This window comes from Bubalus kerabau, chromosome 3 (assembly GCF_029407905.1).
Source record: "Bubalus kerabau isolate K-KA32 ecotype Philippines breed swamp buffalo chromosome 3, PCC_UOA_SB_1v2, whole genome shotgun sequence".
NCBI classification, from domain to species: Eukaryota; Metazoa; Chordata; class Mammalia; order Artiodactyla; family Bovidae; genus Bubalus; species Bubalus kerabau.
The window spans coordinates 75,274,475-75,292,780 of record NC_073626.1 but is presented as its reverse complement, the minus strand read 5'-3'; the positions used below and the strand labels follow the sequence as shown (position 1 = coordinate 75,292,780).

At 35.9% G+C, this 18,306-nt stretch overlaps 1 protein-coding gene across 2 annotated transcripts in view; it reads right to left on the bottom strand.

The window, feature by feature from the left end:
- The window catches only part of ATF2 (activating transcription factor 2), an 84,581-nt gene that overhangs the window by 47,599 nt on the left and 18,676 nt on the right, over nucleotides 1-18,306 (bottom strand). For both annotated transcript variants that reach the window (XM_055572167.1, XM_055572166.1), the window contains exons 3-4: nucleotides 11,637-11,711; nucleotides 10,079-10,148 (exon numbers count right to left, since the gene is read on the bottom strand). In XM_055572167.1, the coding sequence (XP_055428142.1) occupies nucleotides 10,079-10,148; nucleotides 11,637-11,668 (102 nt within the window). In that variant the 5' untranslated portion in view covers nucleotides 11,669-11,711. The remainder of the gene's footprint in view (nucleotides 1-10,078; nucleotides 10,149-11,636; nucleotides 11,712-18,306) is intronic.

The following is an 18,306-nucleotide window of genomic DNA, read 5'->3' as shown; positions in this document are numbered from 1 at the left end:
GAGTTTCCAATAACGAAGCTTTTGGAGAATGAACATAGCGATAGCACTTATCAGCACTACTTCATTGCTTTTTACATTGCATTACAGTTTTGAATGTCTTACAAGTATCTTAAAGCAAGATTCACTTTATGTTCCAAAGAACCTAACAATGTGGCTTCTCCACTGAAGGCAATCATTAAACATTTGCAAATAAATGCATTTTAGTAGAGGTCTTAGATTTTAAAACAGCAAAGTCAGCATAATTAACAGACAAGCTTACAAAGTTATCTCCTAGGAATTTTATCCCAACGGTATCCTCTGCTTAGTTACTGGTTTGAACACAAATATTCAAATCAAACAGCAACTACATATACAATAAATAACATTATGTTTTGTACAAAATATGTGAAAATACCAACAAGATTGATTCTAAGTGAAAAGTAGCAGGTAAAAGGACCATAAAATACATTTAAGATCATATGAATAGTAAAAGGAGAAATGCCAGGAATATGAATTCACAAAGTTTCAAAGAGAACACAGAGATCAAGTTTATCTAAATGCTATTTATAAAGGAATTATTAATCATATAATATTTCTATACATGGGTAAAATACATTGAAATTGATACTTGATACAAGTGAGTATCAAGTATGGATCTATATCATGATATAGATATTATCTATATCTATAACCTTGCCTATCATCTGAGAAGACTTATTTACCTCTAATGAGAAACTTAAAACAGTGTCAAAAGACAGTCACCAGGAAAAGATATATATATATGTAAAATGCATTATTTTTTCAACAAATACAAAACAGCTACTACAAGCTAAAATAATTTTGCAAGAATCTATTTGAACTGCTTTTCCAGACAAATTAAAAGGTTTATTCTAAAAATAAGTTTTGTAGAAAAATAATGATACTGCAGCTGCTGCTACTGCTGCTGCTGCTAAGTCACTTCAGTCGTGTCTGACTCTGTGCAACCCCATAGACGGCAGCCCACCAGGCTCCCCCGTCCCTGGGATTCTCCAGGCAAGAACACTGGAGTGGGACTGCTAGTAATAATATATTGCATTCATACAATTTCTTTCTTCCAGGCAATTGAGAGCACTACTCCAATGAAAATGTTATACATGTGCAGTGTTTTGTCAAATAAGAAAGACTTTGAACATACAGCTAAATAAACAATGGGAAAGGCAGTCAAGAAAGTTAGAATAGACCAACAATGTCTCTTACAGGGTTAAAAAGTAAGGGTAACCTGACAAATATAAGAGGGGGTGAAATAGTTGCTTCCATAAAAAATTAATTTAAGCTCAGGTATTGGAGAAATTTGTGTTTCCAAAGTGTGAACACTCTTATCAGAATTAACTTAAGAAATCAGTCATTCTGCATTTAATACATGCATTTATATCCATGATATAGATGATTATTCCTAATTTAAAACATTAAATAGGTATTAAATTATAAGGTCATTAGGCCAATAGCCCATTTTACTACTTCTTTCATGAATTTAAGTACTCTAATTTAACAGCAGGGAGTTACTGATCAAACACACACAGATACACACACTCTCCCATACTTTCATTGAAACTTCAGATTAAATAAAATGAAATCTTTATCTCCTTTAAAAAAATAGTTATAATGTATTAACATTTCACCAAAGAAAAAATTTTCAATGACAGCATCACCAAAAGCAAAGCTATTATCAATAAAATGTAAAAATTTCAATGTTAAAAGACTCTTTCACTAAATTATCTTAACTTCGTCTCTTTTACCAAATTCAATGGAACATCATGTTAAAATAAATGAAATTATCAAAAGTCTATCTATGAAATACCTAACATTGACTGGGACATAAAATAATTTACTAGAAAGAGCCAACAGTTAAAAATTTTGCACTGATTTCTATAGGTCTCTCTGAAATAACATTATCAAAAAAATACTTAAAATTTTAAAAATCTATTTGAAAATTTAAGTTCATTAAGTGTTTTAAAGCTAAAATTCAAATTTGAAAGAACGTTGTTAATTAGTGACAAAAAATAATTTGTACTACCACCATCAGATTGGTGCTTCTAAAATCAATGCTTAATAGAATTTTTGATTTCCTAGGAAATTACTATTTGAAACTAGAGAGAGACCATAACCGTTCCTAGTCCAAGCAAGATTTAACAAATGGATGATGCTGACCTTGGCCCAGTTATCATCTGGCCAGTAACAGTTATAAAGTATTACTATAATATAGATTAGACTATTTTAAGTATCTCAGAGAACAAATATATGCCAAAAAAGTTATTAATACCTAGGAATGAAGTGTTCATGATGAGAACAATACTTAAAGTTTTTAGTGAAACTAAAAAATTGTTTTTGCTTTTAAAAACAATATGAAACAATGTATGAGGAGCCTTAAAAATGCGTATACATTTTGATCTGATAATTTGGTTTCTAAAAATGTATTTTGAGGAATTAGGGAGATGTACATAAGGGGCTATAGAGAATATTCATCACAATGTTGTGATTTTTTTAGGCCATAATAATTAATTTTTAGGCCATAAAAGAGGAATAGGCAAATAGATTTTGGGACATATTCTGGCAACAGAACACTATATAGGAACTCAAACTCATGTTTTCAATTAACACACAATATATCATACTATATAATGTATAATATACTATGTAATATAGTACAGTGCTATACTGTATAATGTATAGGATAATACTATATAATGTCATCTGCATACAAATAGAATACAAATTAATACATGCGGTATGATCCCAATTTTGTTTGAAAAATAAAAGGGGGGAAGGACTTAGGAAATGTACAAAATGTTAACAGACATCCTCTCTAGATTTTACTTTGTCAGCATTCTCAGTGATACTTTTGTAATTAAGAAAAAAGAAAAACTTTTAATGTTCACTGAAAAAGATACATATTCAAAGACCCCTATTGAAATATACCTTGAAGGCTTTGCAATATTTTGCTATAAACATAACACAAAAGTAGGCTTGGGTGCATACTTATCTCCAGTGTTCACAGGTTCTGTGACTGAGAGGCATTCAATAATGTATATTTGATTGTGCATGTGTAAAATGAGGCCAGTAGCACCAATTTCATAGGGCTGGTGCAGGATTAAATAACATAACCCACATAAGCTTAGTAGCACAGTGACTAAGTTGAAAAATGTTAGTATCATTATAATTGCTTTTATTACTACAACAACGATTATATGGAACTTTAATTCCTCCAATCTTTTTTGAAACAAGGTGGAGCACAAATTTAGACATGGTATGCTACACACTTGATAAATATTTGAAAGCTCTATTCTATGGTTCACAAGCAACTTCTGAGTTTCTCAGGTAGACCTTTTTCATTACTGTTTTGAATAAACTTTTTATTTTGGAAAACTTTTAAATTTACAGAAAAGTTGCAAAAATTGTACACAGAGTTCCTATACACTCCTTACTCAGTTTGTTTCCCCTAATGTTCTCATATTATTGTGGCACATTTATCAAAACTAAGAAACCAACACTAATATATTACTATTAACTAAACTCACAACTGGTAGTTTTAGTATTGCCCAACTTAACCAGACTCTGGGCTCCAAATGACTTTTTGTTATGTTCCCAAATTCAAAATCATCTCTGAAAATTATGTCAAGGACTGCCAGCTGTCCCTTAATATCTACTACTCTTTTTCCTTCAAATTAAGAATTTCTAAATTTTAGGTGAGCACTTGGCTGCCCAGAACAAAGACCACATTTTCTAGCTTTCTCTGCAGTTAGGTGGCCATATTCTTTTGGGATCAAAAGAATGAGTGAAAATCATTTGCATTACTTCCAGTTAATGTTCCTAAAATGATGCGTGTACACATGCTCTTCTCTGCTTCCTCTTCTCCCTCCCTTACTGCTGGAATGTGGACTTCATGTCAGGAGCTGAAAAGCCATTTTGGACCTAAAAATGGAAGTAGCATGATGAGGATTACATAATCAGCCAACCTGGGACTCCTACTTCCTGGTTATTACATTAAAAAACAAGCCGATCAGTCTGTTGTTAAGGTTGATTCTTGGTCTCAGCCTGCATCCTAAGTAATACAAATCTCTTAATAACAATATGCCATAGCCTCTAAAGATGACTTCTTTTGTGCAATGGAATATACAGAAATGTAGTCCATTCTGAAGGAGATCAGCCCTGGGATTTCTTTCGAAGGAATGATGCTAAAGCTGAAACTCCAGTACTTCGGCCACCTCATGCGAAGAGTTGACTCATTGGTAAAGACTCTGATGCTGGGAGGGATTGGGGGCAGGAGGAGAAGGGGACGACAGAGGATGAGATGGCTGGATGGCATCACTGACTCAATGGACGTGAGTCTCAGTGAACTCCGGAAGTTGGTGATGGACAGGGAGGCCTGGCATGCTGCGATTCATGGGGTCGCAAAGAGTCGGACACGACTGAGCGACTGATCTGATCTGATCTGATGGTGACCATATCGAAGAAACATGTTTGTAAGTCTAAGTTTTGATATGGTTCCTTTTCTCTATTCAAACCTTCTACACCTCTTCCCGACTTTTCATTCTCAGGTACTATGGATAAATTGTCCATGGTCCTATGTAAGGCCAGTCCTTCCACTTGAATACTGGATCCCATCCTCTCTTAAGGACCCTCTTATTTCTGCAACAGTTCCTCTCTCTGCAGTGTAAAGTATGCTGTGATAGTTGCAACTTAAAATTCAAAACAAAAAAGCTCCATCTTTAATCCTCCTCCAGCAGTATTTCACTGTTCCCTTTAAGCTATTACAAAAGGTATCTTATAAAGTCTCCACTTCTGATTCTCCACATTTACTCTTCAGGCTGACTCCAATCTCATTGTCGTCACTGCTCTTTCACTGAAACTACTCTTATCAGGGTGTCTTAACAGTCCCCATATTCCTAAATTCAATAGTAAATACTGAATTATCCTATCAACTATATGACTACACTGTTTCTCCACATTTTGAAACTTTTTCTACTTGACTTCTAGAACACAGTTTTCTTCATTGTCTGCTGCTTCTCTGCCTCCTCTGTGTCCTTATCCTCTTTCTGACTGCTAAACACTGGAGTGCCTTAAAGCTTAGTTCTCATCCTTCCTCTCTATACTACTTAAATACAGAAGTAAAGCTGAAGAAATATGGGGATTATGGGTTATCAAAATGTATTCCTAACTCTACCAATGGAAAAATAATTATTACCAGACATCAAGGGAGGAGGAAAGGAGAAGAAAAATGAGTGTTACCTCCTTTCATAATATGGAGTCTAAAAAACTATTCTAACAATATTTTTTCATATTTTCTAAAAATATTAAGTATTTTAAGCAATCTCTGATACACACATGTTCTTATATTCAGCCATAGGTTGCTTTTTCTTCTGTTCAATTCAAGTAAATTAAAAAAAAATAGTGTAATAAACACCCTTGGTACACTTCACTCAGCTTTAGCAATTATCATCCTATGATCCATCTCATTTCATCGCTACTCACAATTCACCCAATGCATTTTTTTTTTTTTTTGAGACCAATCCCAAGAATTACTTTACCTAGAAATATTGCAGTGGCACATTGTAAAACATGGCCACAAATTCCTTTTGGTATGATATATACCCTCCTTACTTTGCCATGTGGTTAACGTTGGTTCTCCCATCCAGAGGATGGTACCTATTTCTCCACCCCTTGAGTCTGAGCTGGTCTGGTGACTTGCATGGTCAACAGAATGCTACAGAACTGATGCCCTGTCACTTCCAAACTAAAGCTTCAAGGAGCTTTGTAGTTTTCAGCTTCTATTCCCATGGAAAACTGCTGTCCAACGATGCCCAGGTAACAAAATATATTGAACATATATTTAATAACCTTGGCATATGTCTTTTCATAGTTTTGACATAACATTTGTGGGACAGAATCCCAGAAGTGGGATTGCTGGGTCAAACCGTAAATGCATTTGCCATCTTGCACTTTTACCCACAATGAAGGAGAGTGCAGAAGGAGTATTTTTAATATGACTGAAGTAAAATGGCTGCTGCTTTGCCAAAAATATAAACATTCTGATGGTAGAAAATGTCAAAATAATAATAGATTGATTTATAGACAACATCATTAGATGGAAATGCTGCTGATATATGTACTGAGGAAGAACAGTTGGGTGATTTTTAGGCCTGATAAAGCACTGGAACACCCTTGCTATCTGCAGAAGACTCTACAAAGGCTCTCCTTCCTATTCTTCGTGGCCTGAGGGGTAGTCTACCTCTCAGTCTCTTGACTATTTGTGCCACAGATTGGGCATGTACAAGGCAGTCTGCTATGAGAACTCAAATAATGAATGTCAAAAAGTTCCCAGACTTCCTGGATCTGGTATTGAGGTGAATAAGCTCTGGCTTTACCCCTGGGATGTGTTGTGTAATGTTCCATTTGCCTCATCTCATCAGCTAAGGAAGCATTAATAGTGTCTATAAACAGTATGGATGTGCTTGAACAGACTGTGTAATTTTCCTCAGCAATTTTAAAATATTTTCTGTACCTGAAAACTATCTCATTTTCATTTACCTTAATTCCCCTAATTTTACTGAATTCATTCTCTCACTGGTTCTATCTCCCAGTTTTGGGGTTGAGGAACCAAAAACCAGGAAACTTAGATGTTACTAATTCGATCTTGGGTTCTCATCCTCTCTGATCTTTTGTTGGCATTTAATCTTCATTTGGTTAAATGCCAAATGAGAGCTAAGCTTCATTTAACCTTATTTCTTAAGTAAATTTAAATACAATGCTTTTTATTAAAAGTGGCATATATATTACTAAAGAGTCAATCACAAGATGATAATTCCAACTGTTTTAAGCAGAAAAGAATAAGACAAAAAATCAGGGACTTGTCTGAGACTGACTTTTCAAGAATGATTCCCAGAACAACACAGCAAAATTGGTCATGGTCCAAAGGCTGGCTTGAGAATTACACTCTCTCTGTACAGTCCATTTCAGCAAAATGGACTTTAAGTCCATTAAAAAAAAGAGTGGTGGACTTTTTAAGTGGCGGACTCTTTAAGTCCACCTTTCTATTTAACTTAGTCCCAAATCCAAGGAGTAAATGTAATTTACCATTATAAGTAAATCATATCCAAAATTTTAGTGGAAAAGGATTTTGGAAATTGCTTTCCTGAATTTATAGAAAAATGTATACAAAATTTATCTCCTAAATATATGTCAAATCACTCTATTTCTCTATATGTACATTATTAACACCTAGTCAAAGCCACCATTATCTCTCAGCTGACTGCTGCCAGTCTACTTTCCCAGCTTCCACTATTAGCTCAGCAATGGCTTTTCATTCCTCTGTGAATAAAACCCAAACACCTTATACCACAGTCAACAAAAAAGCTTTACAGGTTATGGGCTCTTTTTATTCCCCTACCTTTCTGACCTCATCTCCTACCCTTATCCTAGTTAATCACTATATGTTCCAGTTACAGCAGTCATCTTTCTGTTCTTAAACACACCAAATCCATTTCTTCCCTCGTGGCCTTAAACTTGCTGTTCTTTCACTCTGAAAAGTTCTTCCCCAAGATATGTGTAGGGTTTGCTTCCACATCTTTATTCAAGTGTCACCTTATTACAGAGGCATTCACTGACCAACCCATTTAAAATATCACCAACTCTGGTAACTTCTACCTTTATCCTGTGAAAGTGAAAGCGTTAGTCGCTCAGTTGTGTCTGATTCTTTGCGACCCCAAGACCAGGCTCCTCTGTCCATAGAATTCTCCAGGCAAGAATACTGGAGAGGGTAGCTATTTCCTTCTTCAGGGGATCTTCCTAACCCAGGGATTGAATCTGGGTCTCCTGCATTGCAGGCGAATTCTTTACTGTCTGAGCCACTAGGGAAGCCCCACTTTTATCCTGCTCAACATCACTGGACATCATGTAAACTAAAATCTTTAGATACCACTACACCCTCACCAGAGGGACTACAATTAAAAGACTATCTGAAACAATCCTGAAAAAGGAGAACTAAATCGGAGAACCTACCCTAAGTGACTGGAAGGCTCACTATGTAGCTAGAGTAATCAAGACATATGGTACTGGCATAAAAATTGACAGATTGATGAAAAAACAGAATAGAAGCTCAGAAACAGATCCATGCTTTACAAATCATTTGGTTTTCAAGAAAAGGGATGAAGCAATTTAACGGAGAAAGAAAAAAAATCTTTCAACAAGTGACACTAGAATCTTTGAAAAGCCATAAGGGAAAAAAAAAAGTGAGCTTCAACTCCTACCTCATACTTATGCACAAATATTAATTCAAAAAGCAAGAGTCCTAAATGAAAAGCCAAACTTTCCGAGGAACATGAAGCAGGGTATTTTTGTGCCTTAAAGGTAAGCAACAGTTTCTTAGATAAGTCACAGAAAGCAACAACCAAAGAGAAAAAATTAACACATCAGACTTCATTAAAATTAGAAACATCTGTCCATCTTTTGATGGACAGATTATTTTCATATTATGAAAATCAAGTTGGAAACCAGAGACATAAAGAAAAAACCAAAGATGGACTGGTATCCAGAATATTTAAAGAACTCATACAACTCAATAATTAAAAGACAACCCAATTTTAAAAAACAAGCAGATTTGAAAATATTTCACAAAAAATAAGGTATAAAAATGGTCAATACGCAAATGAAAAAGTGCTCATCTTTTCATCAATGAAATGCAAATTAACACACAATACATCAGTATACACCCAATGAAAATGACTAAAATTAAAAGAACCACAGCAAATATTGGCAAGGGTATTATACAACAGGACTGCTCACAGACCGCTAGTGGAAGTAGTGAGTGGTTCCTGCCTTTTAGAAGCAGGTTGACAGTTTCCTATTATATGTAACATATGATCCCACCATTACCCTTCTAGGTAGTCACCCAAGAGAAAAGAAAGAACGTGTTCATACAAAGGCTGGTACTTAAACATTCACAATATCTTTATTTCTAACAACTAAAAATTGGAAATAAGCCAAAAGTCCATAAACAAGTTAATAAATAACTGCTTGTGAATTACAGAAATATTATTCCTCAATGAAAAGGAATTAACTATGGATCACAAAGGGAGAAACTGCAAATTATGTGGAATGAAAGAATCCAGTCAAAAGTACACACTGTATGATTTCACTTACATAAAATTCTAGAAAATAAAAACTAACTAATAGTGACAGAAAGCAGAACAGACGCTGACAGGGTTGGGAGGGGTGAGAGGGAGGCAATACAAGCACAGGAAACTTCGGGAGATGACGAATACGTTCACTATCTGAATTGTGATGGTTTTATGGGTACATACATATGTTAAAATGTATCAAACTGTACACTTACAAGTAATATGCAGTTTACTGTATATAAATTATATCTCAACTTAAAGTATCAACTAAAGAAAACAATGAGAACCAGAGAAACATTTTAATATTTATGATTTATAGTTTATATATTTAAGTACTCTATAATTTTACTACACATTAAATTTATTTTTTCATTCCTCAGTGTCTATAGTTATTTTAAGATTATTATAACAATATTAGATTATTTAATGGCCTATTAAAAACCACGGAAATATCTTCTGAAACACTAAAATATTATTTTCTGAAAATGCTTCCACACAAGCCTAAAGATTTTAGACTTAATAACATTAGTATATTAGTGATATGCTGTACATTAGTGATTCGCTCAGAGGTAAAAATTAGTTAATTTCACAAGAGTTCAGCAAATAAAACAATTTTCATATAAGATAATGTATCTGATTTCCAACTGGGCAGTTTACAATGATTTTCAACCAATAACAGTCAAATGAAAATACTTTTAAACGTTGTGTTTTCTCCAGGTTTTCCATCTTTCCCTTACAAGACTTAACTTTTTTTTTCCATATTAGATTGTCTTCTTTAAAATCCAGATATGCTGCTGAGGAAAAGGAATTTTTTTCTCCAAATTTTTCTGGGTTTTCATTCTAACTCCAAAATTGTACAAAATATCATAAAGGAATCCCCTTAATGACAACATTCACTGTCATAAGTGTTTAATAAATGTGAACATACCAAATAAGTTATGTATTACCTGGCCACATCCAGGGGCAGTACATAGAAATGGTTTGTCATCACTCATATTCCACAGGTCCTTGTACTGCCTATAATAAAACATTCAGAGATAGTGAAACGTTTTACAGTACAGATGTTTAAATAAAGAACTTAAAATGTAGTATTACTTGATTTTCATTAAGCTTTTTACCTTTTCTATCTGAATGTGAAATAAAACAGTTTTACCGACATTTTAACCCCATCTTCCATTTTCTTACTATGAATAAAGACATGCAACATGCAGATTTTACATTATAGAAAAAACTGTTAATAACTCTGATCTATTAGGTTAAACCTTTCCTGTTCAGTAGCATAAGTGTGGAAAGAATGAAATAATTAGAAGATCACTACTTTAAATACCAATGAAATAATGGACAAGCAACTCTCATCAATATCTAATAAAACTATCAGGAGCAAAGGTGTGGGAGCTTCATAATGGCTGCGTCAGGTTGACAGCATCTGAACTCATGGGTCAGTGTTAAGCTAACATCACCAAAAGTGGGACAAATATTTTGAGTCCCCTGATGAGACAACAGAAAGCACATTAAGTATTCCTGGTGGCGGGCGGGGGGTGCGGCTGTATCCAAACCTGAAATCGAATCAAGCTTTTCTAGATTCTACTACAGGAAATAAAGGAGATAGACAAAAAGGTCAAACACCACTGCTAAGATACAATTAGCGAAATTCTACAGCACAAAAGACCTGGTCTCCTCAAAAATAAATGTCATGGGGAACAAAAGAAAAGAGAAAGTAGAGGGGAATTGCTTTAGGTTAAAAGAGGTTGAATAAACCATATTAAACAGAATACAACATGGGGACTTTCCTGGATCCTGATTTAAACCAAAAACTACAAAAAAAGACATTTTCAAGTCAATATTATTTTCCCACTTTTTGATTTAGGCTTGAAAGTTCCCAATTAGTCCTTCCATTAACTTGCAGGCTTTTGTTTTTGCTTTCTTCCTACAAATTACATGTAACACCTATATTTGAATGAACTAACAATTCTGTAAAATTATTCCTTTTCAACACTAGTTTGTTAGCCTTTCAGAAATATGTAACCTTCAAAAACCTTTCAGAAAAACCCCTTCACAAACAGAGATGACAATCGCTATTATAGTCCGATTTGGGAAGTGCTAGAATATTTCTTTTGGGAGGCAGGACTTCTCAAAGACAATATGTTCAAGGGAAATGACCAGAGCAGCACCTAGAATGCAGCATATCTGCCACATCCATTTTCTATCTGAACCCTTTTTCACCTCATGGGACTAGTATTATTTGGAACTCATTTAAGGAGAAATCAAAACCCTAAAATATATATATTTATCTCTGTTATAGTTAAGTGTACTTTGATGCTCTATTTAATAATTTAAAAATACAATAGGACTATCAGCTAAACTACATACTATATAAATAAGTATTCCTTATTTATATATTAAAAAAACATGATCTAGAAATTACCTATGAAAATACTTATAATCTACAATATGAAAAATAAAATTTGAAAAATAGCCCCAAATACCAAATTACTGCATACACACCTGGCAGAATTCACATGTAACTTGAATTTCATAAGCTGAACAACTTATCACGTCCTCTTTTTCATGGCAAGGATACTGAAAAACAAAGTGGTTTCACACTATTAAGTATTTAGTTTTGAAACACTTATTAAAAAACTCAGATAATTACACTCTCTGTAACTACTGTCATCCAAAAACCCACTCACTATTAAGAATCTTTATAATAGAGCTCTGCTCCTAAAATAAAACACCCATATAAATGCAAAATATATCCAACTCTACCATAAGGTAAAAGAGAAACATTTAGCTTAGCCTTTAAGGTTGTGGTTGAAGGGCAATAATTAAAAGAGTGAAAATCCTGACTTTTGAAGTCTGGCAAAAAGACGAGACCTCGTATTTCAAAATACCTATTCAGAAAGCTTTAAATTTTTTCAAATGCAGTCAGTGTGGTCTGGTTCTCAGCCTAATTCATCAAAGTCTATTTGTGCCACAATGTAGTTGAAGGAACTCCCTCTTTCCTATTTCATAGCTTACTTATCTGATATTAGCTTAGCTTAAGTATGAGTACAACACTTAAACTACTTAGGTGAGTGTCTCATTTTTTAAAAAAATATAAATTTATTTAATTGGAGGCTAATTACTTTACAATATTGTATTGGTTTTGTGCCATACATCAACATGAATCCGCCATGGGTGTACACGTGTTCCCCATCCTGAACTCCCCTCCTACTTCCCTCCCCTAAGTGTCTCATTTTTAAACCCAGCTAATACTCAATTACATTCACTGAAACCCCATCTAGTGGCGAACAGAGTTAACTATATGCTTATCCATAAAAGCCAATGGTACATAAGAGAAAAAAATTTGTTTTTACATAATTTTGCTTATAAAAGTAGTGAAGAATGTCCTGCTCAACAGAATTGGGTAATTCCTGTGGAGAAATGTGCAAATAGCTACAGTTCTGAGTCCCGGAATCAGAGATGATATAAGAGATAGGAAGAAGAAAATTCTCCTGAGGGAGAGAACGTTTTAGTTCCTCAGTCATCTTGACTCATTACAGCCCCATGGACTGTTGCCTGCCAGGCTTCTCTGTCTCTGGGATTCTCCAGGGAAGAATACTGTAGTGGGTTGCCACTTCCTACTCCAGGGAATCTTCCCCAACCAGGGACTGAACCTGTGCCTCTTGTGTCCCCTGCACTGGCAGGTAGATTCTTTAACCACTAGTGCCTCCTGGGAAGCCCCCATTAAATACTAAGGAATGAATAAACTGCTATACGATATGAACCAGATCAATTTAGATTATGTTACCTATCTCAATAAACTCCTAAAACTAGTAAGAAGATGCAGTTCATATTACTTTGAAAAATTAAAGCAATATTTAAACTCAGTTGAGTTCAGGAAACATTTAAACATCAAACACACGCAAAGACACAAAGGTGAAAAAAACAAACAGACCCTCCACTCTGAGAAACTTTTAGTCAAGCAGAAGAAAGAAAACAGAAATTTCACTACAATCTGGTTAAGAATAAGAGTTAAAATATTAAAAATATAGAAGTAGTTCAGGGAAGCAATCCAATACTTATAGAAAAGCTTTCTGAAGGAATTAACCCTTGGTATTCTTTTCTACCCCCATGACTACTACTGTCCCATTCTACAAAAGAAGTTCCTTATCTACACAGCAGATTATTTTCTAGCCAACCAATAACAATTCCCATTCCTTATACTATTTCCTAATATCTAGCTGAGGTAGCTGTAAAGACAACAGTCGAAGCACCTTGAGACATAAATGATCATAATTCCTCCAGCAGGCTTAAATGCTAATCTCAAACCTCTAAATCCAGGTTTATCTCCCTTTCACATCAAGGGTGAAAATATGCTCCTAGGAAAGCATGGGAAGGAGGCTTTGTTCAACTCTAAACTGTCAGAGAAGACGACGACTGCAGATAGAGAACTGTTACTACAGAACACCGCTCTCTGACAAGTATCTACAAACCCATCAGTTCAGTTCAGTCACTCAGTCGTGTCTGACTCTTAGCGACCCCATGGGCTACTGCACACCAGGCATCCCTGTCCATCACCAACTGCTGGAGTTTACTCAAACTCATCTCCATTGAGTTGGTGATGCCATCCAACCATCTCATCCTGTTGTCCCCTTCTCCTCCTGCCCTCAATCGTTCTCAGCATCAGGGTCTTTTCCAATGAGTCAGCTCTTCCCATCAGGTGGCCAAAGTATTGGAGCTTCAGCTTCAAATCCTCAGTCTTTCCAATGAATATTCATGACTGATCTCCTTTAGGATGGACTGGTTTGATCTCCTTGCAGTCCAATGGACTCTCAGGAGTCTTCTCCAACACCACAATTCAAAAGCATCAATTCTTCAGTGCTCAGCTTTTTTTATAGTCCAACTCTCACATCCATACATGACTACTGGAAAAACCATAGCCTTGACTAGATGGACCTTTGTTGGCAAAATCATGTCTCTGCTTTTTCATATGCTGTCTAGGTTGGTCATAGCTTTTCTCCAAGGAGCAAGCGTCTTTTAATTTCATGACTGCAGTCACCATCTGCAGTGATTTGGGAGCCCACAAAAATAAAGTCTGCCACTGTTTCCCCATTTAATTGCTAGGAAATGATGGGATGGGATGCCATGATCTTTGTTTTCTGAAATGTTGAGTTTTAAGCCAACCTTTTCACTCTCCTCTTTCACTTTCATCAAGAGGCCCTTTAGTTCTTCTTCATTTTCTGCCATAAGGGTCGTGCCATCTGCATATCTGAGGTTAATGATATTTCTCCCAGCTATCCTGATTTCAGCTTGTGCTTCATCCAGCCCAGTGTTTCTCATGTAGTACCCTGCATATAAGTTAAATAAGCAGGGTGACAATATACAGCCTTGACGTACTCCTTTTCCTTTTGGAACCAGTCTGTTGTTCCATGTCCAGTTCTAACTGTTGCTTCCTGACCTACATACAGGTTTCTCAAGAGGCAGATCAGGTGGTCTGGTATTCCCATCTCCTTCAGAACTTTCCACAGTTTATTGTGATCCACACAGTCAAAGGCTTTGGCATAGTCAATAAAGCAGAAATAGATGTCTTTCTGGAATTCTCTTGCTTTTTCAATGATCCAGCAGATGTTGGCAATTTGATCTCTGGTTCCTCTACATTTTCTAAAACCAGCTTGAACATCAGGAAGTTCACAGTTCACGTACTGTTGAAGCCTGGTTTGGAGAATTTTGAGCATTAGTTTACTAGCATGTGAGATGAGCGCAACTGTGAGGTAGTTTGAGCATTCTTTGGCATTGCCTTTCTTTGGGATTGGAATGAAAACTGACCTTTTCCAGTCCTGTGGCCACTGCTGAGTTTTCCCAATTTGCTGGCATATTGAATGCAGCACTTTCACAGCATCATCTGTTAGGATTTGAATAGCTCATCTGGAATTCCATCACCTCCACTAGCTTTGTTTGTAGTGATGCTTCTTAAGGCCCACTTGACTTCACATTCCACGATGTCTTGCTCTAGGTGGGTGATCACACCATATTGATTATCTGGGTCGTGAAGATCTTTTTTGTACAGTTCTGTGCATGCTTGCCACCTCTTCTTAATATCTTCTGCTTCTGTTAGGTCTATACCATTTCTGTCCTTTATTGAGCCCATCTTTGCATGAAATGTTCCCTTGGTATCTCTAATTTTCTTGAAGAGATCTCTAGTCTTGCCCATTCTATTGTTTTCCTCTCTTTCTTTGCATTGATCACTGAAGAAGGCTTTCTCATCTCTCCTTGCTATTCTTTGGAACTCTGCATTCAAATGGGTGTATCTCCTTTTCTCTTTTTGCTTCTCTTCTTTTCACTGCTATTTGTAAGGCCTCCTCAGACAACCATTTTGCTGTTTTGCATTTCTTTTTCTTGGGGATGGCCTTGCTCCCTGTCTCCTGTACAATGTCATGAACCTCCATCCACAGTTCATCAGGCACTCTATCAGATCTAGTGCCTTAAATCTATTTCTCACTTCCACTGTATAGTCAAAAGAGATTTTATTTAGGTCATACCTGAATGGTCTAATGGTTTTCCCTACTTTCTTCAATTTAACCCTGAATCTGGCAATTAGGCGTTCATGATCTGAGCCACAGTCAGCTCCCGGTCTTGTTTTTGTTGACTGTATAGAGCTTCTCCATCTTTGGCTGCAAAGAATATAATCAATCTGATTTCACTGTTGACCATCTGGTGATGTCCATATGTTGAGTCTTCTGAAAAAATGTGGTCCACTGGAGAAGGGAATGGCAAACCACTTCACTAGTCTTGCCTTGAGAACCCCATGAACAGTATGAAAAGGCGAAAAGATAGGACACTGAAAGATGAACTCCCCAGGTCAGTAGGTGCCCAGTATGCTACTGGAGATCAGTGGAGAAATAACTCCAGAAAGAATGAAGGGATGGAGCCAAAGCAAAAAGAATACCCAGCTGTGGATGTGACTGGTGATTGAAGCAAGATCTAATTCTGTAAAGAACACTACTGCATAGGAACCTGGAATGTTAGGTCTATGAATCAAGGCAAATTGGAAGTGGTCAAACAGGAGATGGCAAGAGTGAACATCAACATTTTAGCAATCAGCAAACTAAAATGGACTGGAATGGGTAAATTTAACTCAGATGACCATTATATCTACTACTATGGGCAAGAATCCCTTAGAAGAAATGGAGTAGCCATCAAAGTCAAAAAAAGAGTCCAAAATGCAGTACTTGGATGCAATCTCAAAAGCAACAGAATGATCTCTGTTCATTTCCAAGGCAAACCATTGAATATCATGGTAATCCAAGTCTATGCCCCAACCAGTAATGCTGAAGAAGCTGAACATTTCTATGAAGACCTATAAGACCTTCTAGAACTAACACCCCAAAAAGATGTCCTTTTCATTATAGGGGACTGGAATGCAAAAGTAGGAAGTCAAGAAACACCTGGAGTAACAGGCAAATTTGGCCTTGGAGTACAGAATGAAGCAGAGCAAAGGCTTACAGAGTTTTGCCAAGAGAACACAGTGGTCATAGCAAACACCCTCTTCCAATAACACAGGAGAAGACTCTACAACCTATACTGGTAGGAAAATCACTGGCATGAAGAGTACACAGAGGGTTCTACACAAGATTTAAGAAGTCAGTTTCTTTAGTTTCTCTAATCTCTCTTTTAACTCTTATTCTAATACTCTTCATCTTCCCTCTCCTCGTGATTTACTGCCAAGGCTTCTCCTTTCCATCTTTGAACAAATATTTGAGGGTCTAATTTGTGCTTCACTCTATGCTATGTGCTAGGGGTGTAGTATTGAACTAAGATACTCTCAAGACTATTTGCTCTCAAGACTTCCATGATAGTGACAGAGTTTATACTAGCTAATCAAATATCCAGCTCAGACTTCTCTTTCCAGTTTCTAGGACAATTCCACATATAAACATGTGTATGTTCTTCATATTTTTTCTATTTCATTGCTATAAGGCATTTTATTTTAGAACTCCAAACATGGTTGAAGGTATAGTTTAAATTTTGTTTGTTATAACTGAGCCATAGCAGTATCCACTACTAAGTATACCACATAAATGATCAATCTTACATAATATAATTCTAAAAAAAATATTTAAAGCTCAAGGTTTATTTGAGGTTCACAAAGAGGTCATTGCTATTTTTGGATATTATGAACTAAATTACACTTGCTGAATTAAGACTTTGTAAAGAACTTTAAATTTGCTCTCAGAAAAATACAGAAAAAGAAAGAATAATGTTTAAAATACACAAATATTTTTTAATTAAAAAAAAAGAGTATTACAATTTCCTTTAAAATACAATTATCTAAATAATTGTACCTAATACAGGACCTAACAGAAACAGAAGATATTAAGAAGAAGTGGCAAGAATACACAGAAGAACTATACAAAAAAGATCTTAATGACCCAGATAACCGCGATGCTGTGATCACTCACCTAGAGCCAGACATCCTGGAATGCGAAGTCAAGTGGGCCTTAGGAAGCATTACTACGAACAAAGCTAGTGGAGGTGACAGAATTCCAGCTGAACTATTTCAAATCCTGAGAGATGACGCTGTTAAAATGTCAGCAATATGTCAGCAAATTTGGAAAACTCAGCAGTGGCCACAGGGCTGGAAAAGGTCAGTTTTCATTCCAAACCCAAAGAAAGGCAACGCCAAAGAATACTATAGCACAATTGCACTCATCTCACACACTAGCAGAATAATGCTCAAAATTCTCCAACTAGGCTTCAACAGTGTGTGAACTGAGAACTTCCAGATGTTTAAGGTGTATTTAGAAAAGGTAGAGGAACCAGAGATCAAACTGCCAACATCCACTGGATCATAGAAAAAGCAGGAGAATTGCAGAAAAACACCTATTTCCACTTCATTGTACACACTAAAGCCTTTGACTATGTGGATGACAACAAACTGTGGAAAATTCTTAAAGAGATGGGAATACCAGATCACCTTACCTACCTCCTGAGAAATCTGTATGCAGGTCAAGCAGCAACAGTTAGAATGGGACATGGAACAATGGACTGGTTCCAAAGTGGAAAGGAGTATGTCAAGGCTTTATATTATCACCCCGCTTATTTAATTTATATGGAGAGTACATCATGTGAAATGCTGAGCTGTCTAGGTTTGTCACAGCTTTTTTTTTTTTTTTTTAAATTTTATTTTATTTTT